General features: G+C 40.4%; 1 protein-coding gene across 17 annotated transcripts in view; it reads right to left on the bottom strand.

Moving 5' to 3' along the window:
- The window catches only part of LRRFIP2 (LRR binding FLII interacting protein 2), a 109,239-nt gene that overhangs the window by 29,593 nt on the left and 52,391 nt on the right, over positions 1–27,255 (bottom strand). For 5 of the 17 annotated variants that reach the window (XM_066350368.1, XM_066350373.1, XM_066350375.1 and 2 more), the window contains 10 exons: positions 26,517–26,591; positions 25,044–25,094; positions 24,919–24,963; positions 23,843–23,890; positions 23,390–23,446; positions 20,073–20,141; positions 16,255–16,344; positions 8,898–8,942; positions 6,681–6,797; positions 3,796–3,867 (listed from right to left, as the gene is read on the bottom strand). In XM_066350368.1, the coding sequence (XP_066206465.1) occupies positions 3,796–3,867; positions 6,681–6,797; positions 8,898–8,942; positions 16,255–16,344; positions 20,073–20,141; positions 23,390–23,446; positions 23,843–23,890; positions 24,919–24,963; positions 25,044–25,094; positions 26,517–26,591 (669 nt within the window). The remainder of the gene's footprint in view (positions 1–3,795; positions 3,868–6,680; positions 6,798–8,897; positions 8,943–16,254; positions 16,345–20,072; positions 20,142–23,389; positions 23,447–23,842; positions 23,891–24,918; positions 24,964–25,043; positions 25,095–26,516; positions 26,592–27,255) is intronic. The other 12 variants (XM_066350379.1, XM_066350382.1, XM_066350384.1 and 9 more) reach the window with 7 other exon arrangements.

Raw genomic sequence — 27,255 nt, 5'->3', positions numbered from 1 at the left:
GTAAGAGTCACGAAATAATCATCGATGTTTCCAGAAATGTTACTCTTATAAGTTTTTAATAAGCTGTTTGGTATTCAAAATGCAATGACAGAATAGAATAATACAGCCTCACTTTACACAAGTAAACTCATTGGAATTTTGCTACTGCCTGGATGTTTGTTTTCAGTACTTTCCTGAACTGCGTAACGACGCTAATGTAAATGTATAGGCATTTTCTCTAGTGATTCTTCAAGTTTTAGTTATTTTAAAATAAGCAATACAAAAATGATTACTAATAAAAGAGCTACCACAAAATGCCTGAAATTTTATATACTTCCAAGTTTTCTGCCTAAAATAGCTTATAAGTCTGTTTTTAAATACCTATGTCTAATTTGGTTAGATTACTACTGCCTAGTAGCTTTTTTAAAGCAAAAAAAGAAAAAATATTCACATAGAAAAAGCCATCACTGCTGGAAATAAAGTTTAAAAATACTAATGTAAATGTTTAACAAACCAAGATCAATGCTACACAGAGGAGAGATCAGAACACTTACATTTACAATCGACTGATTTTTGACAAGGGTACTAAGACAACTCAGTGAAGAAAAAATAGTTTGTTTTTTTCAACAAACGGTACAGGAAAAACAAAAACAGAATATTCACATGTAAAAGAATGAAGCTGGACTCCTATCTTACATCATATACAAAAATGAATTCCAAATGGATGAAAGACCTAAACATAAGAGCTAAAACTATAAAATTCCTCAAAGAAAATAAACAGTAAATCTTCCTGAACTTGGGAGTAGGCAACGATTTCTCAGATAAAATAACAAAAGCACTGTCAACAAGAGATAACACAGACCATAAGAATTTAAGACATTTTGATGCAAACAATACCATCAAGAAAGTGAAAAGACAACCATAGAATGGGAAAAAATATTTATAAATCCTATGTCTGATAAGGGACTTTACCCAGACTATATAAAGAATTCTTACAACTCAATAATAAAAAGACATATAATTCAATTTAAAAATGGGCAAGGAATTGAATAGGTATTTCTTCAAATGGCCAATAAGCACATCAAAACATGCTCAACATCAGTAATAATTAGGGAAAGGCACATCAAAACCACAGTGAGATACTACTTCAGACCTATTGGGATGGCTATAACCTATAACAAAAAAACAAAAAACAAGGTAAGTATTGGTGAGGATGTGGAAAAACTAGACCCCTCACACACTGCTGGTAAGGATGTGCAGCTGTTTGACCAGGCAGTGGCACAGTGCATAGAGCATTGGCCAGGGATGCTGAGGACCCACGTTGGAAACCCTGAGGTTGCCGGCTTGAGCGCGGGCTCACCAGCTTAAGCGATGGGTCACTAGCTTGAGCATGGGATCATAGTTGTGACCCCATGGTCACTGGCTTGAGCCCAAGGTTGCTGGCTTGAGCAAGGGGTCACTGGGTCAGCTGGAGCCCCTCAGTCAAGGCACATATGAGAAAGCAATCAATGAACAACTAAGGTGCCACAACTATGAGTTGATGCTTCTCATCTCTCTCCCTTCCTGTCTCTCTCACGCGCAAAAAAATAAATAAATAAAAATAATAATAATAATAAACAAAAGTAAAAAAGAACGTGCAGTTGCTTTGGAAAACAGTTTGGTACCTCCTCAAAATATTAACATTAGAATTATCCTATGATCCAGAAATTCTATTCCCAGGTATCTACCCAGGAGAAATTAGAAGACAGGTATATACAAAAACCTATACACAGATAACCATAGTAGTATTATTTGAAATAACCAAATACTGAAAATAACCCAAATGTCTATCAACTAACAATAGATAAACAAAATGAGGTAAATCCACACAATGGAATATTACCCAGATATAAAAAGAACACACACACACATCATATGTTACACAAGAATGAATTTTGAAAACATAATGCTAAATGAAAAGTCAATCACAAAAAAATATGGTAAGACCCACTTATATGAAATGTCAGAAAAGGCAAATCCCCAGAGACAGAAAATACACAGATTAGTGGTTATCCAGGGCTGAGTGTGGGAGAGGAGAAGTGGGGAATGACTGATCATTAGTATGAGGTTTTTTTTGGGGGGGGTGGTAATAGAAATGTTCTAAAATTGGGTTGTGGTGATGGTTGTACTATCTCATGGCTATGCCTAAAACCACTGAATTGCGTACACTTAAATTTTATGATGAGTGAATTATATCTCAATAAAGATAGAGATACACACTTAATAATGCTTCATAAACTAGGGCTGTATTAACAGGCAACATTTATATTAGAATTGGTAACAAATATAACCCAAATAAAGAATATACTCAGTCAATTATATAATTTAAATATAGTAATTTCTTAATATAATGCAGAATTTAGAATGATTCTGATTCATCTTAAAGGCTAACGGCATTCAAAGTCCTCTTCACAACTCAATCCGTATAAAATGGGGCGTGACTGCATGAACTCCAGAATTTAAGATAGTTTCAGCAGTGGATGCAAGACACAATATGTAACAAGACATAAAAAGCAAATAAAAATGCCTCTGTGACGCTTGCTTTCTTTCCTGATACATTATATTACATGTGAAACTTAATATGAGCATATTTATTCAATGTCATGGAGTCTTCCCTTGATCCAACATATTTCCAAAGTCATCTCTAAATTGTAAAAATGCGGGAGGGGGGAGGGGGGAATAAATCCTGAAAATTAAAGCAGTAAGACGAAATGAGCGGCACATCTGTGTGCTGATGAGTTTTCTCGATGTCTGCTGTCGAGCGACAATGCCATACCAAAGCTTCTAGGTACCCTTCAAAGGCAGTCTCTCTCAGGACTGCCCCCCCTTTCCGGCCATGAGTCTCCATGTGAGTTCTCCATGGACAGCCATTGCCTGCTGAAGTCTTCGGCTGGTAGCGGGGCTACTTCAACCCCACCAGGGAGGCAGACGAAAGCCGTGCCCCCGAGGCCCACTCCGTCCTTTGCGCATATCCTGGTCACCTTTCTGAATGTTCTGCTTACGCTTTTTTAGCGTTGCGTTTTTCTCTTTCAAATAGGGACATGCGTATATTCAGAGAGAAGAAGTTTCCCCTCATATTAGGCTTTAACTTCATAATAAAACATGGGGAATAGCATGATAATCAAGTGCCATTTACAAACAAAATGTCTGCCTCATATGGACACTTCTATTGAAAACTGTTAGCCATCCTTGCTTGGAAAACATAAGGCCTATTTAAATTTCTCTCCAAATTCTTTAGGGCACTGAATCTGTGTAATCCTTTTGGACCTCTATGTTAAAAATAAGAAAGAAAGAAAACACGGGCCTCATGCCTCAGGGTCCTTCCTGCAGAGGGAATACTTATAATAATGCTCTTTGATACTTCCTCTTGCCTTTAGTATTCACTGAATTTGGTGACAAACAGGCAAATTCTCATTTAAAGTCTGCAAGAATTTTAAGGTCTAATTCTCAATAGAAATATATTCTTAGGTATTTGCCCAAATAAATTTTGTATGGCTAAGACACAAGAGACATTCAAGTAGTTCATAAGGTTTGGAAATTATAAGGTATAATATATATTACTGAGTAGTCCAAAACTATATATTAAACATTTAAACATAAGCAGAAATTGAAAGTTCACCTTTCCAATGCATTGCAGGTTAAGTACATGCTTGAAAGACAAACACTGTTTGTTAGTGAAGCTATGTGCAGTGGGGTTAATAGAACTTGTGGAAGCCACCATTACCAACACTTCTGCGTACAGACAACATGCTTGGGCTGCAGAATGGGCCCTGATACCTTTAGTTCTTTAAGCCCCTGCATGTATCTCCCTTCTACATCCTGTATCTGGTCCTTAAGGTCATAGATATCCTGCAGGACATAGGAATGAACCATTGCATAAAACCATCCACAACATATCTTAAGTCTCCAAGGATTCAGATGAAAATGTGAATTGCATTTGAATATTCCAGACTGAAAGGAAAAATAATCAGAACACACAAACCTAACTGCCGCTCCCAACCACTAAAAGAGGCAAACAGATCGGGTGGGAGTGGGGCTTGAAGGCCTGGAGTCAAGTCTCTCAAGCGCTAACGCTTTCTTGGCATTAACCATGTTGAAATAGCATTAGCAATTAAGGGTAGGCTGTATGTAGAAAACTATGTGTTGTAACATTTTTTAACATACAATTTTTAAAATTTTAGAAATCATTTAAATAATTTTTAGTAGAATGTTTCACCTAGAACTAGTAAAATAGGTCGCAAGTATAAGCAGCAAATTTTACTGAGGCATGCAGAAGTTTTAAAATATGTAATAAATATAGACAAAGTTTTCTTTTAATAACTTGGTTACTGATCACAATTAATTCAGAAGACAGTAAAGGCAGGGAAGTTAAATATTTTCACCACAATGTCAAAAGAGAGAGTCTATCCTAAGAATACCATGTAAATATTGAGAAAAGCATTTGCTCCGAATGTTACCATAATCCTTTCAAGAAAAGTGAAGCAGGTTGCATTTTAAATGGAAAATACTGTTTCCCCCACACCTGACCTGCTGCGTGAGGTCTGATTTATCCTGGAGGCCTGATTTAGGTGGGAAATAACCGCACGGGGCCCTCCCCACCATTCTGCAGTTACAGGCAGGTTCACGTCTCCAGGCCAATATACACATAGTTCCTGTACTGCACTTCCTCTGCCCCTTCCTTCACTCCCTCCGTGGTGGGTCTGTCTCTTATTCACTGATTTATTCAACAGACATTTATCAGGGGTCTGTTAAGAGTCAGGTGCTAGGATACAGCAATCTCACTTCCTTCAAGAAAGGCATCCTCTCAAAGAAAAACAAGTACGGGGGTAAGCACAAGCACCGTCTGAGGCTGGAAGGCCCTGTCCGCCTGCCTTTCATCCCACTAGAAAACAGCACGAAGGCAATAGTCCACCTGATTTCACTCTGTACTCCCAGCACTTCTGCCTGGTACTCAGTGAGAGCTCAGTCAACACTGACTCCTTCAAAGCCACGGCCGTGCTGACGCGGCCAGCTGTCCTTCCCTACTGCTGCTGCCCCTGTTTCAAACCTCTGCACTCTCCTAACCCCTGCCCCCTAGTACAAGCTGCTCGGCTCATAGGTCCGACTCCTGCTCCCAGCCTGCCTGCACTCGAACCCGCCCCACCCGTCCCCGCTCCCCTCCACTGCACAGTGAGAGGGGCCCCCAGACGAGGCCCCCATCCATCTCAGCCCTGGACATCCTCTCGCCCCCTCAGGCACGCTGCCCTGTCTGCTACCCTCTCCTTCCTCAACCTGCACATTCTCACTCTACTAGCTCAATCCAACCAAGGAAAATAGTAAGCAATCCCACCTTTAGAGTAAAACAATTTTTTTCTCTTCATCATCTTCTATCTCTCTTTGCTGCTAACCAGCCAACTTCCTATCCTCCAATATTGTCTTCACAGCGAGTTTCTCACTTTTCTTCCCATCAGTCTGACCTGCTCATCTTGTCTCATTGTTCAACTACAGGGCTCTGTTCTCCTCGTGGCCAGAGCTTCCCAGACCTCAGTTCTTCCTTAGAAACACCGGTCAGACAGCATCACTCCCCTTTCACACCCAGAGCTGTCCGGGGACCCTGAATCCCTTCGGCTGCCGCACAAGATGCCCTGTCTGTCCCTGCTTCTCCCGCTGCCGCTCAGCAGGGCTCCTCCCTGCTCAGCCCAACCTCCGGCAAGTTTGCTGAGTGGCTCACTTTCTTGTCCTCTGAAGTTCTCTCTCTGAGACAGCCATCCCCTTCAACTTCTTTGCTGGACGACTTTTATTCTTCCTTCCTTTTACTCTTCCTTAGCTGAGAGTATTTTTCCTCTGAAAAATCTTTTATTTCTTCTAGTCCAATTTAGATGACACTTCTCTGAATTCCCTTGCCAGCCCTCCTCTTGCTGCTACCGTCGTATCACACCACTTGGTTCCACTGGTTTGGGTCACGTGACGTTCCCCTATGACACAGTGCACACCTCAAGTCCAAAGTGTGCTTTACTGCCTAAATCTCTGGGGCCACGGGCTCAATAAATGTTGAAGGAGTGCAATTTTTATTAAGACCCTTCTCCACCGCTCACAAAGAGCAGGTTCCGCAAATAGATGTTCGAATAAATACACGTTGAAGGTCTTCATCTTTCAAATAAAATGGCTGATAAGAATGGAGACTCAACCAATAAGTTAAATAAACTTTTCATTACTCAGGTATTTCTGTTATCTCAAATATTATTATACTTGTCTTATCATGAAAAATCTGCAAGATAACTGTATTCCAGCAGCCAAGTAATACAATAATGGCTCAAAGGACTAATAATTCCCAGAGTCTGGTTTCTTGTACATCCACATATTTTCCATTTAAAATATGGCCAATTATTTCCGAGAGAATTACTTTTACATATATTAAAAAGTATTTTGGCATTTGTAAATTAGCAGAACTCATTCCAGTATCATCAAAGGTTCAGGAAAAAGAACAGAAAAAATTAACCAATCTCCTTCCTCTCAGACCACAGTCACATTCTTGAACTGTATCAACAATTTTCTTTTAAATAACTCATACTCCTTTCCTTTCGACTGCGTCATATTAAATGTTAAATTGTTCTAGTATACTACTATAATACAAAGAAGCCAAAAAATTATTTTTAAAAAGCAAACCAAAAATTTCGGTTTACCCGCAATTCACTTAATGAGGTGTCTGGATCGATTAAGCTGCTGGTGTCCCCACTTCCTCGCCTGGATGAGTTTCCACTTAGAGGGGTTGTTGCTGAGGCAGAATTTCGAGATGAAGGCTAGAGAAAAGAAATATGACACTTCTAAGTCTTATTTCTTTAAAAATGTTTGCTGTGGAAACTAAAAATGGGGCAGTGTGGGGAAGGAGAGCTAATATAGTGCGGACAGAAGTTACCAAGTGCAACGAATACGCGATTCAGGTTGGCTCTGGGGCGGGGTGTCCAGAGAGGGGCCCAGACACGGTCAGCACAACTCCCTTCACTCGATGCAGGTTGGCTCTGGGGCGGGGTGTCCAGAGAGGGGCCCAGGTGTCAGCACAACTCCCTTCACTTGATTCAGGTTGGCTCTGGGGCGGGGTGTCCAGAGAGGGGCCCAGACACGGTCAGCACAACTCCCTTCACTCGATGCAGGTTGGCTCTGGGGCGGGGTGTCCAGAGAGGGGCCCAGACACGGTCAGCACAACTCCCTTCACTCGGTTCAGGTTGGCTCTGGGGCGGGGTGTCCAGAGAGGGGCCCAGACACGGTCAGCACAACTCCCTTCACTCGATTCAGGTTGGCTCTGGGGCGGGGTGTCCAGAGAGGGGCCCAGACACGGTCAGCACAACTCCCTTCACTCAAACACTACCCTGGAATCTAGAATTCACAATAACTAAGAAGGAAACAGCTTGTGTGAGAGTTGTTTGTTTTCTAAGTTTATCTTTGCTATACTGTAAATAATACTGGGGTGAACACATCAGATTACTTTTAACAGTTTTAGAACTTTGTATTGCAATTGGTATGGGAATTATCAGTCTTCCCCTTTAATTCCTGAAGCTTCTGCTTTAGGATCTTTCCTTTTTGTAACATTTTGTAAATAAAACTGGAGATGCTTTTTGCAGTTGACAGCAACAATACCATGTATCACTATGATTTAGACGGCTTGTCCTACCATTAGTTTAAATGGGAAGTTATGGCTGTTGGATTAATAAATGAATGGTGTAGATCTGTGCTGTTCAAGACAGTGGCCACTAGCCACACATAGCTCCTGAGCGCTTGGGATTAGTCCAAATTGAGATTTTTTTTTTTTTAAGTGTAAATAAAATACACATCAGATTTTAAAGACTTACTGTAGAAAAAAACAATGTAAAATATCTCAATATGATTGTGTTAGAAATATTTTGGATATCTGGGTTAAATAAAATATATTATTTAAACTAATTTTACCTGTTTATTTTACTTGTTTTAGTGAAGCTACCAGAAAATTTAAACTTACATATATGGTTTACATTGGTGGCTTGAACTGTATTTCTACTGGACAGAACTGGTATATCTTTCTTGGGCACAGCATAAAAATAATCCTAATAATTACCCTAAAATAACTATCAAAAAATATAGAAAGTTAGCAAATTTGACACAAAGCAACTCTCAGAAAAGAAGTTATTTTATTTCAAAGAAACAATCTATTATCTTAAAGGGAAAAAAATTTCAGCATTTGTCACCACCATTCCTGAAGATACTTCATTTGCAGTGTTTAATGGCTTCTTCTCAGGATCAAATTCTAGAGAAATGAAAATCAAAACAGCCTGACCAGGCGGTGGCACAGTGGATAGAGTGTCGGACTGGGATGCCAAGGACCCAGGCTCGAGACCCCGAGGTTGCCAGCTTGAGTGCAGGCTCATCTGGTTTGAACAAAGCTCACCAGGCTTGGACCCAAGGTCGCTGGCTCGAGCAAGGGGTCACTCAGTCTGCCGAAGGCCCACGGTCAAGGCACATATGAGAAAGCAATCAATGAACAACTAAGGTGTCGCAATGCGCAACGAAAAAGTAATGACTGATGCTTCTCATCTCTCCGTTCCTGTCTGTCTGTCCCTGTCTATCCCTCTCTCTGACTCTCTCTCTGTCTCTGTAAAAAAGCAACAACAACAAAAAAGAAAATAAAAACAGCAGCCAAAAGCTTAGGAGGTGACACTTAGGGAAATAAAATGCAGTGTCTTTTCTCTTCCCAGTGCTTCACATGATTCAAGCTCAGAAGCATTTGGGGGTCAAGGACAGGAAATAGAGGGAGAGAGGAAGAGGAGCTCCCTCGGTTCAACTGTAATAAAATAAAGAATGAAACAGTAGTAGAAAGCAAGCTCAAATGACCTTGAGGACTTCATTCCCTTAGGACTTTATATACTTACTCTTGTGTAATTTTCAGCATACTGTTTGTCAGATTTTTCATCCAACTAGAAAAGAACAGAGATAAAAATCAGGGAAGAGGCTTAGGCCTGTTGATTTTTTTAGGGAAAAAAAAGAAGTGACCTCATTTGAGTTCTCCAAGTTCAACTGATGTTTGAAACCTAAAAGTAAACAAACTAAAACTGAAATAAAAGTCAAAATACATAAGACAAAATGTCAAGAACTTAAATTCTTACCCTAAGGAAGACAGGAAGTAACAACTTATCCTTTAGCAAAAGTTTATTAACTTTTAGAAAGATTTCCTTTTCATGGAATTTGAACACATTAAGGAAAACTATACAGAAACTTATTTTAATATTGTAAATGTTAATACAAAAAAATGTGTACATATCAACAGGAAAAATCTAATACAACCGCAAGCCAAATCACTTTATTCTCTAAACAGTATTAGGTCACAGGACACAGAGATAAGACTAGTACACTTAGCCAAACAAAGTTCAGACTGGACTAAAGAATGTGAAATAGACCATTGAGAAAACTTTCCCCCACAGCACTAGGATTCAGTTGGCCTTTTATTTTGGTTTTTGGTTTTCCTTTTCTTGCCGTACATGCGCACGAGTGAAAACTGCACAACAAGAGTGCGTGAAACAAGCCCCTCTGCCACCATATCAGAGCCTGCCCTCCAGTTCTCACTCCAAGGGCAACCATTTCCCGACTCTGAGAAATTCTAGCAATAGTGTCCCAAATACATCCTGCATCTTCTTTTTCCCTTACAAGTTTCAAAGATTAGAAAAACGACTTCATTTTTCTTCACAGCACTACTGCAGCCTGATCCATGATATTTACTAATTTATTTATGTTTGATCTCTCTCTTTGATGGAAGCTCTATGTCTGTGTTTTTTTCTGTATTCCTAATAAGAATAGCACCTGGAATATAGGATTCAAAATTTGTTGCATAAATGAAAAAAGGAATTAAGTTACCCCATCTGTACTTATAGACCGACCTCTATCTTAACAGCTGCACATACCATAACTGAGTATCCTACCTTCTGCTGATAAGCCTTAAGCTTGTTTGAGTTACAGTGTGTCAAAAAGTGAGGTACCTTAATGGTCTAGTCCAGAACCCTGACTTTGTAGCTGAGAAAAGAAAAAAGCAGAGGTGAAAGATCTTACTGAAGGTTGAACAACAACTGAATGTCAGAACTGGGTCCAGATCTCACTTTTGTGAATTTTAGTCCAGTGTTCATATTATTTACCTCTATATACTTTTGCAGTTACCATTGGGGAGGGGGGGTCACACAGAGATTTAACTAAATAAAAATATTCCCAGACTCCCAACTACTAGATCAATCCTCTCAGCGCAATCTAGAGAAGAGATTTGAAAACCTTCCTCAGTTAATTATTAAAACACAAAACGTCATTCTTTTTGGCTCTGTTCAGATCACTTCACTCTAACTTCCTCATATTTGAAAGTTTTTGTTTTTTTTTCATTACCCACATTTATCACATTTAGTTTCCCAGTAAATACCTTTTATTTTGAGTCTATATCAATAATATAAATGCTACCTTAGACTTTAAACATTTTGCTACTTCCTGCTGTCATACTCTAAAAATGAATTGATTTTAGTTCATCCTGATTTTTTTAAATCACATCAACATTTTATAACAATCAGGCAATTACAGTAGTTTTCCTATTGGCAATATTTACCATAAAAAAGGAATGACCTTCCATTATATCTATACTAGTAAAATACATTGCCTAATATTTAATGGGCTATTCTTTAGAGTGAAAGAAATACTACAGCTGAATAAACAGCCTTATTTTCCTTAGAGTAATTTCCAATTCTCTTTTACTAATGAATTAAGGAGAAAAACAAATAGCATTCATAAACATTCTTCTAGGTCTATTGAAATGCTATCCCATAGACCCCTCTAACAAAAATGACCCCCCAAGCACACTCATGTTTTAATAGTCAGCTTGGAATAAACTTACATTTCAGAGGTTGCATCACTGAACTAATCCATCGCAATGTTGATTCTACTGCTTTCACTGCCTTCTGACAGATGCCAATTGTGGCAACATACACTGATGGTGCACCAAACCTCAGGACTGTAAACGCCAGCAGAAAACGTCCGGGGCAGCCGTGCCGCAGTCAGTTATTTTGGCTGCAGTGACTTGGCCAGAGACTCTTCAGTTCTCATTTCTAAGCCTTTGTGCTATATTATGCCCTATATTCTACTTCAACAAAATGCTAGTTGACACCCGGCACTCTAAAAGCCCCGGGGCTCTAAGAGTCAGGAGGTCTACCCCACTACACTGCAATGACAAGCTACTGTTCACACTGATGACCCAAACAGTCTGCCGATGCTGAAAAGGCTTTCTAAATGGAGTAAAATTTAACTGTGTTTAACATATTAAGGGCCCTGGCCGGTTGGCTCAGCGGCGGAGCAGCGGCCTGGCGTGCAGGAATCCCAGGTTCGATTCCTGGCCAGGGCACACAGGAGAAGCGCCCATCTGCTTCTCCACCCCTCCCCCTCTCCTTCCTCTCTGTCTCTCTCTTCCCCTCCCGCAGCCAAGGCTCCTTTGGAGCAGAGATGGCCCTGGCACTGAGGATGGCTCTGTGGCCTCTGCCTCAGGCGCTGGAGTGGCTCTGGTCGTAACAGAGCGACGCCCTAGAGGGGCAGAACGTTGCCCCCTGGTGGGCATGCCGGGTGGATCCTGGTCGGGCGCATGTGGGAGTCTGTCTGACTGCCTCCCTGTTTCCAGCTTCGGAAAAATGAAAAAAAAAAACACACATATTAAGGTATAAAATAGGGAAAGGTTGTTAAAAGAACACAAACCTTCAGCTATAAAGACCATGGTGACTATAGCTGATTTTAAAAACTGTATATAAGTAACATGGAAAGAATGAATACACACTACAATGAAAAATGATTATGCCTGACCAGGCGGTGGCGCAGTGGTTAGAGCGTCGAACTGGGATGCAGAGGACCCAGGTTCAAGACCCCGAGGTCGCGAGCTTGAGCGCAGGCTCATCTGGTTTGAACAAAAGCCCACCAGCTTGAACCCAAGGTCACTGGTTCCAGCAAGGGGTTACTTGGTCTGCTGAAGGCCCACGGTCAAGGCACATATGAGAAAGCAATCAATGAACAACTAAGGTGTTGCAACGTGCAATGGAAAACTAATGATTAATGCTTCTCATCTCTCTCCATTCCTGTCTGTCTGTCCCTGTCTATCCCTCTCTCTGACTCACTCCCTGTCTCTGTAAAAAATATATAAATAAATAAATAATTATAAAAAGAAAGAAAAAGAAAAATGATTATAAAATAGTAAGTGAAAAATCAGAAAACAAAGGCTGTATATGTACTATATGGTCACAATTCTGTAAAACAAGCAAATTAAACTGAAAAAGTGAAAAATAATCAAATTGTTAAAAAAAAAAAGGTAGATTAAAAAAAAAACTAAGCAAAGCTTTTATTTTCCCCTAGTAAGGACTTTAGGACTTACTCATTAATATTGACTATAATCTACTATTCTCAAAAAAATTTAAGTAAATAGTATGCCATGGTGCTCTTAACTAATTAAATAGGTAATTTTCCTATAAAGCAAAAGGAATTTTTGGCCATGGCTGGTTGGCTCAGTGGTAGAGCATCGGCCTAGCATGTAGAAGTCCAAGGTTCGATTCCTGGTCAGGTCACACGGGAGATGCAACCATCTGCTTCTCTACCCTCCTCTCTATCTCTTCTCCTCCTGCAGCCATAGCTCAAATGGTTCGAACAAGTTGGCCCCAGGCGCTAAGGATGGCTCCATGGCCTTGCTTCAGGTACTGAAATAGCTCAGTTGCTGAACAATGGAGCAGCACCCTCAGATGGGCAGAGCATCACCCTGTAAGGGGCTTGACAGATGGATCCCGGTCGGGGCACATGTGGTAGTCTGTCTCTTTGCTTCCCTGCTTCCTCACCTCTCGATTAAAAAAAGAAAGAAAAGGGCATTTTTCTCCTTGATAGTTGTATATAGAAAGTTAGCTAACAAGCTTTAATATTTCATATTAGTATTAATGTGCAAAGAAGGGTACATGAGGGAAGAAAACTCTATATTCCAATCTGAATGCTTAAAATTCAAAAGTAACATTTTCTTAAAGAATTTTAAATTATCAACTAGGAAACAGTCTTAAATATCTTTTCCATATTTTCATGATAACCTATCTGCATCTGAGGTATCTGAAAATGCTTAGTTTTTGACATTACATAAATTGTTTCTCTTGAAATCTAAATTTTGATGATCTGTTGAAATTAGCACACACAAGACCTATTTCTTAGGATACATATCTTGTTAAGTTTTTGAAACTCTGTTTCTTCTTCAAAACCATTATTCTCTGATTAAGAGGACCTTTAAACTTTGTTTTAACAGATGACTACTTAGTTTGACAGGTTAAAGTATTTATACTATCATTTGTTTAATGTAGTCTTAAATTATAATCCCTTACTAACTTCTAATTTACATATAATAACTTGATAATACTCTTCAAAAATTGTTTGGAAAAAAAACAAAAACAGAAGATCTGCTTCTCCAACCACAAGAGGGAACAGTTAATTTAATCATCTCTAAAGCCAAACTGGCCAAGGGTTCCATTCAGAAATGGTCTAATCATTAACAATCAGTAAAACTGGAATTAGCACGTTCACATTCTTTTCCTTTAATCTAGCCTCACCTATAGGACAGAAAGGAAGACAATGGAAGAAAACACAAGAGGCTCGAGTGGCCACCAACACTATGAAAATCAAGGCCTGGCTCCCTCTTTTAGGGCCTCGCAACTCAGAAGTTATGAGCTAGCTGGTTATGCACATATATTTGATCCACAGTGGAGAAGCCAGAAAGTTCTTTTGAAATTTTTGAACTTATGGTCAGCATTTTACTATCAAGACACATCACATAAAACTGCTAATTTCCAGCTTATTTTTTTTAAAAAGGTGTGTATGTTGGGAGGAGGGGAAGTTTACCAACATGAAGTCCACTTTTTAGTCGTTTCCTCTGAACTGAATTATAAAGGATAATCTTTAAAGGAAATGTTAGAGAAAATTTTTTGATCTAAAAAAAAAAACACCAGCACATATTTAAGGCTCTTCCAAGAGGCAAAGTTAAGGGTATTATATGTATAGGTTCTTAGATAACTATTTAAAAATATATCAATAAGAATCAGCCTGACTAGGCGGTGGTGCAATGGATAGAGTCTCAGACTGGGTTGCAGAGGACCCAGGTTTGAAAACCCGAGGTCACCAGCTTGAGCGCGGGGCTCACCAGCTTGAGTACAGGGTTGCTGACTTGAGCGTGGGATCATAGACACGACCCCATGGTCGTCACTGGCTTGATCCCAAAGGTCGCTGACTTGAAGCCCAAGGTCGCTGGCTTGAGCTCAAGGTTGCTGGCTTGAGCAAGAGGTCACTCGCTCTGCAGCTGCCCCCTAGTCAAGGCACATATGAGAAAGCAATCAATGAACAACTAAGATGCCACAACAAAGAACTGATGCTTCTCATCTCTCTCCTTTCCTGTCTGTCCCTATCTGTCCCTCTCTCTGATTCTGTCTCTGTCAAAAAAATAAAATAAAAAAAAATGTTTATATGTATATCCATAAACCAGAATAAATTGAAACTTTTTGAATGAAAACAGAGCATTTCAGAGTGGTGACGAAAAAATATATATACAAGGTTTCTACTCGTCAGTCTTTCCTAAATTCAGTCCACGATGAATGTGAAAGCGATGGGTAGGCATTTCTTCAAAGCAATGCCGTAATCCCAATGTTTAAGATCTATTCAGATTCTTTCGGTTTCCATAAATTAGTGACAACTAAGTACATGCTGAATTCAGTGTTCAACCTTCAAAGTCCAGTTAGAACTTTATAGATTCATGAAAACTAAAGGGGGAAAAAAAATTTAAGACTGACCAGGAGTATCTAAATACGGGCTAGATTTTAGATACTTTTTGTTTTTTGTTTTTTAAGTGAGAGGAGGGGAGATGGAGAGACATATTCCTGCATGCGCCCTGACTGAGATCCACCTGGCAACCCGTCTGGGGCTGATGCTCAAATCAATCAAGCCACTGGTTATGGGAGAGGAAGAGAGAGAGAAAGGGGAGAGGGAGAGAGAGAGAAAGGGGAGAGGGAGAGAGAGAGAAAGGGGAGAGGGAGAGAGAGAGTGAAGTAGATGGTCACTTCTCCTGTGTGCCCTGACCGGGAATCAAACTTGGGACATCCATACACTGGGCCAACACTCTATTCCCCCGAGCCAACCAGCCAAGGCCAGTACTAGTTTTTAAAAAACTCTTTTCAATTTCATCAGGTAAGATAATGGTATAGTGAGTATACCAAAAACTTCTCAAAAGTTCGATAGAAATACATACTGAACTATTTATTGGGAAATGACATGATGTATGGGATTTGCTTTAATATAGAGGGTCCTCAGGGTATGACAGTCTCAACATATGATGTTTTGAGTGTACGACGCTCACTACTATACAAACTTAAAAAAATAGAGCCGTGAGCGTTTTGGCTTACGCCATTAGCGTCCTAATTATGGATTATGTGGGCGAACTAGTTTGGCTGCACGCGGAGGAAGCACAGGCGGAAGAAGACGTAGTAATGCGTGTGTGTGAATGAGGGACGCAGTAATGCGTGTGTGAATGAGGGAATGGGCCTCCCTGCCCCCTACAGTTACCTACACCGTATTAACCTGTTCAAAGCGCAAGTGTTCCGTTTGTGTTGCTTTGTTTGGCAACTTTTTGGCCCTTATCATGGCTCTTATATTTATGTCCTTTTTGTTTTTCTGAGGCTTAGTTGTATTTTTATGTTCTGGATTATGATTTTACAACTATGTTAGAATAGGTAAGTGACTTAGGCTAGGGTGTGTTCCGACTTACACCAAAATTCGGGTTACATCACTGTTGTAGGAACGGAACTATGTCGTAACCCTGAGGACCCCCCTGTAAATTGGGGGAGGGAGGAAGGAGGGCGAGGGGAATAATTAAACTGGTAAAATACTGATAATTGTTGCATCAGCTGATGGGTTCTATGGGGGAAAATTTCCACAGAAAAAGTATTTTGTTTAGTCAGGACATATCAATATATACATTCCAAAACAAACAAATAATCGTATTTCATGCTAACGTGTTTAAATATACTGCTCACAAAAATTAGGGAATATTTCAAAATGAATAGGAAGCTATAACATATCCCCTAATTTTTGTGAGCAGTGTAAGTATTTCCTAGGCAGTAAATCAAGTCCTAGTTTTAAAACAGCTAATGCATTAGTCATGAGTCACATGCCTGCGACACCGTCAGCAACCACCCCATGCAGCACACTCACGCCAGTCAAGTCTGGGACACTGATGTCATCCGCCTCAGAGACAACGCTCCCCCTTCGATTGGAGCGGCTGAAATAGTCGGCGGCAGAAACCTTTCAGCCAGAAAAAAAATGAGATGCTTTAGAAGTTAAGAGAAGAGAGAAGAAAAGAATAAGTACATTGGCTATAGAGGGGAGAAAGTCTTTTTTGGGGTGTGATCAAGTATCATGAAATAAAATGAAAAACTTGAAACATATAATTATGTTAACCAGTGTCACCCTAATAAATTCAATTAAAAATATTTTAAAAGAAATGAAATAAGGAAACTACTGAAATTAAGGTACTCAGAACAGTAAGAAACAAATGTAAAGGGCTTCCTAAGTGAAACCCCATCTCCCTCACATGAGCTTGTATTCATGCCAACTGCAGTCCTAGAGGCCGTCCTCGGCCTGACGGCCCGCAGGCTCGCCCAGGTGTGAGACACGCACCACCCTCACCAGTTTCTCAAGTAATATCTACCCAAAGCCCCTACCAAATTTTGCAAAATTTATAATTCATTTTAACTATCAACTGTTAAGCACATACATGCTGAACGCAGAATTATCTGAGGGTATTTACTGCACCTTTTACCCAATTTCCACAGTTCCCTCTTTTTCACAGTCCTCCAGACCAGTAACTGCAAATAGCACAAGAAGCACACTGGCCTCCTTCTGGTTCCCCAAACACACCCAGTCGCTCCCCACCGCAGATCTGGCCTGGCCTAGAAAGCTCTTCTCCCAGCCCTTCAAGCAGCTGGCTCCTCACCTTTCAAATCTCTGCTCAAAGCTCACTTCCCTCCAAGAACCCTTCCCTGCTCACCCTGTCCAAAGGGACACACACACACACACACACACACACACACACACACACGCGCGCGCGCGCGCACGTGTTCACCGCAGTGTTGCCTACCTTATTACCTGTTGGTTCTGGGGTTACTTTCTTTGTGTTCCTTTCTCTACTAGTTTATTTTCTATTTCTTTCACTAGGATACAAGCTCTGTAAGTGAGAAATCTGCTCTGGCTTACCACATTATTCCTAGCACTTAACACAGTGCCTTGCGTATTACAGCTACTTCATAAACAACTGCCGAGCTACGAAGCACTATGTTTTACCTCAGTCATCAGCTACTCCCTACCTCAGCTCTGCCTGATTAGCTCACTTAGAAACGCTTCCTTGCCAGGAAGGAGATACAGAAGCCTGCCGACAGAGACAGAGAAAGCTTACAACTACAACTACAAAGTTTTGCTAAGGGCTAATATGATCAAGCAATAGTGTGTTTACTTAAAGTATCAGTAATATAACTTAGATTTACACGTACCTAATATTTTACTTGTACCTACTGCCTCAAAATTTTGATAGTTTATAGTTATTTCCTATATACTAACTCATTTCATCCATATATTAAGCCTATGTACAAAAATTAACATCCATGGTAAAAACAAAGAATTTCCATTAATACACTAATATGTTGTAAAAGTGGTTCAAGCCCAGACACCATTATTTTAAAGTCCATTCCTTTTGATTAAGAAATGCAAATTGGCCCTGGCTGGTTGGCTCAGCGGTAGAGCATCGGCCCGGCATGTGGAAGTCCCAGGTTCGATTACCAGTCAGGGCACACAGGAGAAGCGCCCATCTGCTTTTTCACCCTTCCCTTCTTTCTCTCTGCCTCTTTCTTCCCTTCCTGCAGCCAGGGGTCCATTGGAGTAAAGTTGGCCCAGGTGCTGAGGATGGCTCCATGGCCTCTGCCTCAGGCACTAGAATGGCTCTGGTTGCAATGGAGCAACGGCCTAGATGGACAGAGCATCGCCCCCTAGTGGGCATGCCAGGTAGATCCTGGTCAGGTACACGCGGGAGTCTGTCTCTCTGCCTCCCCACTGCTCACTTCAGAAAAAAAAAAATGCAAATTGACAGTTATAAAAATAGCCATGGAGATGTGAAGTACAACATCAAGAATACAGTTAATAATATAGTAACTATGTGGTAACAGGTGGGTACTAGACCTGTTGGGTGATCACTTCATAAGTTATATAAATCGTCTAATCACTATCTTGTATACCTAAAACTAATAAAATAGTGTGTGTCAACTATAACTGAAAAAAATTTTAATATATTTTAAAAATTATAAAAAATTAAACCTGACCAGGTGATAGTGCAGTGGATAGAGTGTCAAACTGGGACACAGAGAACCCAGGTTCAAAACCCCCTGGTCACTGGCTTGAGCGCGGGCTCAACCAGCTTAAAGCATAGGTTCACCAGCTTGAGCGCGGAGTTCCAGCTTGAACATGAGATCATAAATATGACTCCTTGGTCACTGGCATGAGCCCAAAGGTCGCTAGCTTGAAGCCCAAGGTCACTGGCTTGAGCCCAAGGTTGCTGGCTTGAGCAAGGGGTCATTCATTGTGCTGTACCCCTCCTCCCTGTAAAGGCACACATGAAAAAGCAATCAATGAACAAGGAAGGTACCACACAAAGAATTGATGCTTCTCCATCTCTCTCCCTTCCTGTCTGTCTCTGCCCTACCCGCTTTCTCTCCAGAAAAAAGAAGTATTTTTTAAATAATAAAGTCCCTGACTTCCCACTCCATCCTTTCTAAGGGGCTTTCAGATGTCCTAGCTTTTACTTTTTCCTTCAGCTTTGAGTACAAGTGTTAATTGGCTTGCTAATGGACCACACTGCCTTTAATTAGAATCACTGGGTTTTTGGCAACAAATCTCAAAAACACTTGGTGCTCCCTTCTCCATAAAACTTCAAGTTATAATCTTTCACAAAATATGACTCATTAAATGGCCTTCTATTTTTCTTAAAGGAATTATAGCCTCTGAGTTATCAGGCTCTTTCTTCTAGCTCTAAGCTGACACATCATCTTCACCAATGTACTTTTTAAATCAATACTTAAATAAAACAAAAGTGTCATTAGCTCTGTAAAATTTCCAGCCTCAACAAAAGAACCTGAAATTATATAATTTATATTTTAACATAGCTATTTGTTGCCTCTACAATTATTACTTTAGTTGAAGACCAGAATTTTTAAATTTTGCTATCAGAGCTCTTAAAAGTTCACAGGTCTTAAAATAGGTAAAAATGACAGTTATACTTAAATACATAGCAAAGAAAGCAACCAGAGGCTTACACTCCATAGTTCTGAGTTTTACAAAATGTAGAAACATTAATTTTGCTTGAGAAACTTTTATTTTTGGTGAACTGTGCACATAATGTGCATAAAACAGCAACAAAGAATAAAAGTGAAAATCTTTCAAATACACAATGACTAACATACAAGAGGTGCAAAGAGGCAAGTTATTAACAAAAGCTTACATAGCCCACAGAGAATATGTACTGTCAGAAACACATTTTTGAAAGCAAATTATTCACAGAAGCTAAATTTAAAGAAATTGTTCATTTTGTTAAATGCAAATTTCACTTTCCCATAGATTTTATGTGATCCCATAATGTTGCCATCTTAAAACTTATTGTGGCCCTGGTCAGCTGGCACAGAGGATAGAGCATCAGCCCAGCATGCAGACGCCTCAGGTTCAATCCCTGGTCAGGGCACAGATGAGAAGCAGCCATCTGCTTCTCTTCCCCTTTCTTTCTCTCTTCCCCCTGGCACACAACAGCCTCACTCTTTTGAGAGTCAGCCCCAGGCACTGAGGATAGCTCAGCTGATTCAAGCATTGACCCCAGACAGGGGTTGCGGGTGGATCCTGGCTGGGGAGCATGCGGAACTCTGTCTACCTCCCCTCTTCTCACTTAAACAAAACAAAAAACTCATTGTCTGTGTTTACATGCAACCCACGCTCACCACACTGTCCCTTCGCCCATGACTGGAACCACCAGAAGACGCAATGCTTGCGGTGTCATCGTTGATCAACTATAAACATTAAAAGCAGATAATGAAAAACATGCAACTTCACTACAGGCCTTCCGAGACTGTGAGGACACGGAGGGAGGTTCGGGGAAGCAGGCAAACACTCTATGAGCAGTATAATTGGCACCACCCCTTGTGCACCATTAAATAGGAAAGCAGTTTCAAGGTAGAATGAACTATCCTTCAAAATCAAAAGACATTTCCAAAAAGCACAAACAATAAAATAGTACTTTATCTTCTATTTAAGTTAAAGAAAATGGAGGGAGAGCATGTGTTAACCAGCCAAAACCAGCTTTCATGCTTTTTAAACCTCTAAGCCCTCTGGGATCAAATTAGGGTCAAAAATATATTTAATGTTTTAGTTTGAGAAATTTAAAAAATATTCTAAACTGAAATAATATAAGTCAAAGACAGAATTTCCTACCAGTATTACACTGACATGATGATTCTTATTTTCCTCTATTCATTATCATCCAACTAGCGGAGACATTTCTACCCTTACCCTGCAGTTTTCTCCCTGTTCACCAGCAGTACAAGACTCATCTGCAGTATGGTAGTTTATCTCCATTCTGACATCACTAAGAAGTCATTCTGGTATCACTAAGAAAATAACTTTGAACCCAACTTGCAAATGAAACAACATCTAGCCCAGGGGTCCCAAAACTTTTTACACAGGGGGCCAGTTCACTGTCCCTCAGACCATTGGAGGGCCAGACTATAAAAAAAAACTATGAACAAATCCCTATGCACACTGCACATATCTTATTTTAAAGTTAAAAAAAAAAAAAAAAAACAAAAAAAAAACGGGAACAAATACAATATTTAAAATAAAGAACAAGTAAATTTCAATCAACAAACTGACCAGTATTTCAAGGGGAACTATGCTCCTCTCACTGACCACCAATGAAAGAGGTGCCCCTTCTGGAAGTGCAGCAGGGGGCCAAATAAATGGCCTCAGGGGGCCGCATGCGGCCCACGGGCCGTAGTTTGGGGACCCCTGATCTAGCCAGTGCACAAGGACAAGATTCTACACTTGACTGAAAACATATTACACTAATTTTGTTTGCAAGAGGCCATCACACTGGGGGGACATTAAAAATGTTACCAGGCCCTAGAACTGCCAACTGGAATTTTATTAGCTAATGGGCGAGTTAAAATTGTACTTCCTCCTCATGTGAAAAAGCTTTTATCTCCTTAATCATCCCTGAGTAATTTTTCGAGTAGAGGAGTGGAATTCTTGAGAAGTGCCACTTGAAGTGTCAGGAGGGCTGACCCAAACATTTATGTAAAAGAAAACCCACAGAGCTCACCTACTCAACAAGGTAAACTGCGGTGCCCATTAAGAAATTGCTTTAGTAATTTCTCCAATTTTGACATTGTCAAGAATAACGAGGAAGCTCCTAAAGTCATAATCTGCTATTGGAATTGTAAATTAGTACAGTCTTTTTGGTGGGAAATATGACAATATACATAATTTAAATGTGTCTCTTTTATCTGGGCCTTTTCATGATTAGCTATTTAACGTGCAGATCCACTCACAGAAGTATACAAAAATATACCTGTTTAAGAAAGTTCATTGTAAAAAGGAAAAAATAATGTTCATTATACAAGTATAGTACCAAAAATCTGACAGCCTGAATGTCTATCATTAGAAAAGTGATTTTTATAATGTACAATCCATGCACTAATGGTAATATATCGCCATTAAAAAGAATGTGCTGCCTGACCAGGTGGTGGCGCAGTGGATAGAGCGTCGGACTGGGATGCGGAAGGACCCAGGTTCGAGACCCCGAGGTCGCCAGCTTGAGCGCGGGCTCATCTGGCTTGAGCAAAGAGCTCACCAGCTTAGACCCAAAGTCACTGGCTCCAGCAGGGAGTTACTCGGTCTGCTAAAGGCCCACGGTCAAGGCACATGTGAGAAAGCAATCAATGAACAACTAAGAAGTTGCAACGCGTAACGAGAAACTGATGATTGATGCTTCTCATCTCTCTCCGTTCCTGTCTGTCTGTCCCTGTCTATCTCTGCCTCTGTAAAAAAAAAAAAAAAATGTGCTGACATAAAACTAAAACTATATCTAAGAAGTATTCAGTGGGAAAAGGAATGTGGGTTACATTTTAAAAATCTTTTAAATGTCAAAAAAAGAGAATGAAATAAATCTTTATGTACTAACACAAAAAGATACTTTAAGTGAAGAAAACAAGTGAAGAGGCCCTGGCCGGTTGGCTCAGTGGTAGAGCGTTGGCCTGGCGTGCGGGAGTCCCGGGTTCAATTCCCGGCCAGGGCACACAGGAGAAGCGCCCATCTGCTTCTCCACCCCTCCCTCTCTCCTTCCTCTCTGTCTCTCTCTTCCCCTCCCACAGCCAAGGCTCCACTAGAGCCAAGTTGGCCCGGGCGCTGAGGATGGCTCTGTAGCCTCTGCCTCAGGCGTTAGAATGGCTCTGGTTGCAACAGAGCATCGCCCCCTGGTGGGCGTGCCAGGTGGATCCCAGTCAGGCGCATGCGGGAGTCTGTCTGACCACCTCCCTGCTTCTAACTTCAGAAAAATACAAAAAAAAAAAAAAAACCAAAACAAAAAATACAGGTGAAGAGTAGCATGTATGAGTCCATATACATACTATTCAAATATAGGACACTCATGTGCATGAAATATCTGAAAGGACATACAAGTTCCGAGACTGCATTTGAGAAATGGAAATTGGGGGGAATGGTAAGCGGACTTTCACATTGGGCTCTCCTTAAATTAATATTACTTTTATAAATAAAAAAATAGTTTTAATACTCCAGAAAGATTAGATGATTAGAATTATCTCAGTTTTGCAATTATGTGCAATTTAAAAGTTGGCTGGTTCTATGTCTTCTCCCACTGCTCAGATTAAAGTGCTGGTGAGCAAATACTGAAAGGCTCAATGCAGCAAACAGAGGGCAAGGAGAACACAGGGTGGCCGACTCAGACACCGCACTATGACCCCTGCAGGACAAGAAGTTTCACACAAATGACAATTAACCACAAATTTTTAAAAATTCTAATGACACTGATTCCAGACTCATTTAAGAAATTACATGCTAACTGGCATTAACATAGAAACCACCAATTTGGACAGATTAGTACCTGGGTTTGTGCACTGAAGGAAAACGACAATCCATGCACAAGAGAGTGAAACACACCACATCCTCAATTCTAAACTGTGAGTGCAGATTAATCAACCACCAAAGGCTTCTCTAAAGCATGCAAAGGGGCTAAACAGCTCACCACAGGACTGCTTCGGGCTGAACTTGTTCTTGATGAGTAATAACTGTATTCAGATGGCTATAAAGTTTCCAAGAAGAAAGGTTTTATAATGATCAGCTCCTTGTCCTGCTGGGAATGTGTTAGTGACCTTGGATCTAACTAGCTCCTGGCTCCCAGGGTTAAGGTAACTGATTCCCGGGTCTAGAATTCCACCTCACTCCCACCCTCAAGATCACCAGCCTGCAGCGAGAGGGATAGGGAGCCCTGAGAAGCACGACTCCCACCCTCTGAGGGAACTAATGAACAAGAGCTCTCTCTATTCATATCCCTCATACTTCAAGCTATGATTTTGTGAGAGTCACAATTGGCTAGCTGAATGGCTCATAGCTTGTAGAGTAATTACAGGTCAGGTTAAATGACCTTTTCTTTGTAGGTAAACTGTGCCCACCTACACATCCCCCTGGTTAGACTTACAGTTCGAGAACCATAGGGATTATATAATCCACCGTCATACACTGACACCTAAAGAACAAAGGAAATACCATTCATGTATTCAGCATCAAAGTTATTTTGAAAATGCCCTAACTTCTTTGCAGTACTCAGTTCCAAAAGTTTTTTTTTTATTTTTTATTTATTTATTTTTTTATTCATTTTAGAGGAGGGGGGGGGGGAGCTGGAAGCATCAACTCCCATATGTGCCTTGATCAGGCAAGCCCAGGGTTTCAAACCAGCGACTTCAGCATTTCCAGGTCGACGCTTTATCCACTGCGCCACCAAAGGTCAGGCCCAGTTCCAAAAGTTTTTAAGAACAGTGTAAGTGTACAGCCTTCCAAGGTGAAGACTGTGAAGGTGGTAACACTCATTTATATGCATAATTTCCTGCATCGGTCTCATTAAAACTTCAAGCTCATACTTCATTGAAAAAGCACACTGGTTAGAGTATTTCCTTTAATCATCATGTTATAAAATTAGGAAAACCAGCATTTATGAATTTATTCTCTCAAAAGAGGAAATAGAACAGAAAAAGTATGTGAGGCACAAAGCACTCTGCCCGCTGTCACAATGAAATGAAGCTATAAATCCTCAGGTTCCCAGTCCACTAGAACAGGCCACAACTGCAAACAACAGTTTAAAAGCAATCAACTCATAACTCGCATATTATAAAGAGCTATTGTTCTGCGTTCTGGTCAGCTTGCTTTATTAGAGCTTCGTATTAATGTGGCCAAGACCACAGCTGTCCCAAAGAAAAATATGACATCCCAAGCACGGACAGCCATCTCACAAAAGTAGGCACGTGAGTGGAACCCATGCAAGTCTCTCTTCTCTATAAGAAACCAATTCTAAGCAAGAGCCTACCGTTGTGAAGAGAATATGCTTATTTTTACTCCCCTAAAGTTTTATATTTTAAGCAAAAGCAGCACACTCTGCAGTGCACACTGCAGTAAAGCCATGTGTCCTTGACTATTTTGGAGGAAAATTGTCAAGCCAGAGTCAGCAGCATGACAGAGGCCCTACCAAGAGCACACACATTGGAAGAGGAGAATACAAACCAGGCTGGTACTCCTCAGCAGACCAGAATCTGCCGTGTGGAAGGCCTATGAAAAAAGCACATGATTTACCCAAAGAACAGAGGCTGGTAGCTTTGAAGGCAACACACGCCTTAAAAAGTACTAACCCTGGTACTCTTAGATGTCGCCAGAGGGTCACTGTACAGGGAAGAAGACTGCTAAAAACAAAAACAAAATAAAACAAAACAATTAAGGGGAGGTGGGAGGAGAAAGAGGAGGAGGAGGAGGAGGAGGAGGAGGAGGAGGAGGAGGGGGAAGAGAGGGAGGGAGAGGGGAGGGAGGAAGGGAGGGAGAGAAGATGGGAGAAAGGGAAGGAGAGAGAGGGAGAGAGAATGGATTGGTCACAACATCATGCCAGCAGAAACAGCACTCCATACTTCATTAGCAACTACTGAGACTTAAGGCACTCAATGAATAAAGTGAGAAAAATTTAATCGTTAGAAATCTTTTTAAATGTCAATTTTAAGGGATAAGAAAGATAAACACTGGGAATAGTCTTCTATGACTGTTTAAGCCCCACAGGTCTTTGAACATTAACATTAGAAGAGGGGACAGCCACCTAAGACAAGCCTCAGGAAGAGAGAGGGCCATGGCACAGAGTGACAGTGGCCACCTTCAGTCACTAGCAGCTCCTGTGATATTCTCTGTAACTGCATGACATGCCCCAAATGGCCTTAGCCTTATTACTGGGGAACCAGAGAAATGAGCTCTGAGTTCTCTCTATAAACACTCTTCCAAGCATTTAGAAAAGATCTGTAAAACCTCTATTTCAAAACAAGCCATGGACAAAGTGTCGTAGTTTAATTAGATAATTGTTCTTGTCACAATGAATCCACCCACTAGCAAGGCACAGCACTTCAAAAAAAGGAATTACAATTCTCTTTTCCTGATGACATTTGAAGACACAAATTTTCAGGTCTTTTTTACCAAGGCTAATCAGACATGGAAAATAAGAGTAAGTTGCGTGTACAACTTTTGACAACTGATTTTAAATGTGCTGTGTACCATATATTTAATGTGTTTTAAATGTATGGTGTGCCAAATGCCATACATTGAAAAACAAGGATTCTAACTAACATTTGAACAAATAATTATCTTCTTCCCATTCTATTGACAATGTAAATTTTTACATGTTAGCTCTTACTAAAAAGGCATCCACATGACGTGTACTGATTCCTACAGCTTATTCTGAAATGCATCCCCCAAAAGACGAACTGATGGACAGATGGATGGAGGGACAGATACTCAGATATTTCTATGATATAGGAAATAGAATAAAATGTTAGTTGTAGAATCTAAATGGCAGTTACTAAGTGGTTACTACACAATCTTTGAACTTTTTCATATGTGAAATATTTTCCATTAGAAAGAAAGTGGTACTCGTTTGTAAGCATGGTGATTCAATAGTTCCACTGTTTAAATTACACTCAGACCTACTATATGAACTTAGTTACCGCAGACTAGTATCATACACACAGCCATTCACAGATTAGTTTTAACTAGTCAGAAGGCAAAACAGGAGATCAAAAATCTGTTAAAGTTGTATAAAACACACAAAGCCAACAAAACTTAGGACAAACCCGAGTGTAGTAGGCAGAGCTGGGTTTGCTATGTCTAAGACTGCTATAGTTTCTCTGGTCAAAGTAGAGGCCACTCTGCAAAAACCAAATTAAACACATTTTCCTTAAGTTAAATGTTGCTAATTAACAATATACAAAGGCAAAATCTGATATTGCCAAACCTCTTCATCTCCAAAACAATGAGTTTAGGTTTAACTGTTTACAGCCAAGTACTTACTAATTTTTACTTTAAAGACAACAGTATAAACTGTCAGGCAAAATAGAATGGAAATAATAAATGATTTATTCTCTAGTCATATTTAGGAATGTCCTTGAAAACTCTAGGACAGCTAATAATTACCACTTTTATAATATAAATACATTTGGCAATGCCACAGATATCATTAAAGTAATTTTTTTCAAACTTATCCTGGTCCCATTATTTGTCAAAATAAACTGATCAACTTAAATTAACAGAGAAAGAGAGATAAAGAGAGCACACTAAATATGGTTTGCTCTGAAATATCCATGGTGGTTCACTTTCAACACACCGAACAAACCACTCATTTTATGTACTGTGGTTACTTGAGGGCAAGAAAATTCTCTACCTTCTTCAGCCGTCTTTTTACCCAACATTAGGGAAATTTAGGCAACCCCTGACCAAAAGACTCCTTCTCCACGGGTGACAACAGGGACACCCCTACTCCTACCTCACCTCTACCACTTCTGGCACTGCCTTTCTGTACCACACCCCCATGAA

This window comes from Saccopteryx leptura, chromosome 10 (assembly GCF_036850995.1).
Source record: "Saccopteryx leptura isolate mSacLep1 chromosome 10, mSacLep1_pri_phased_curated, whole genome shotgun sequence".
Lineage (NCBI taxonomy): Eukaryota > Metazoa > Chordata > Mammalia > Chiroptera > Emballonuridae > Saccopteryx > Saccopteryx leptura.
This window is presented reverse-complemented; position numbering and strand designations above follow the sequence as displayed.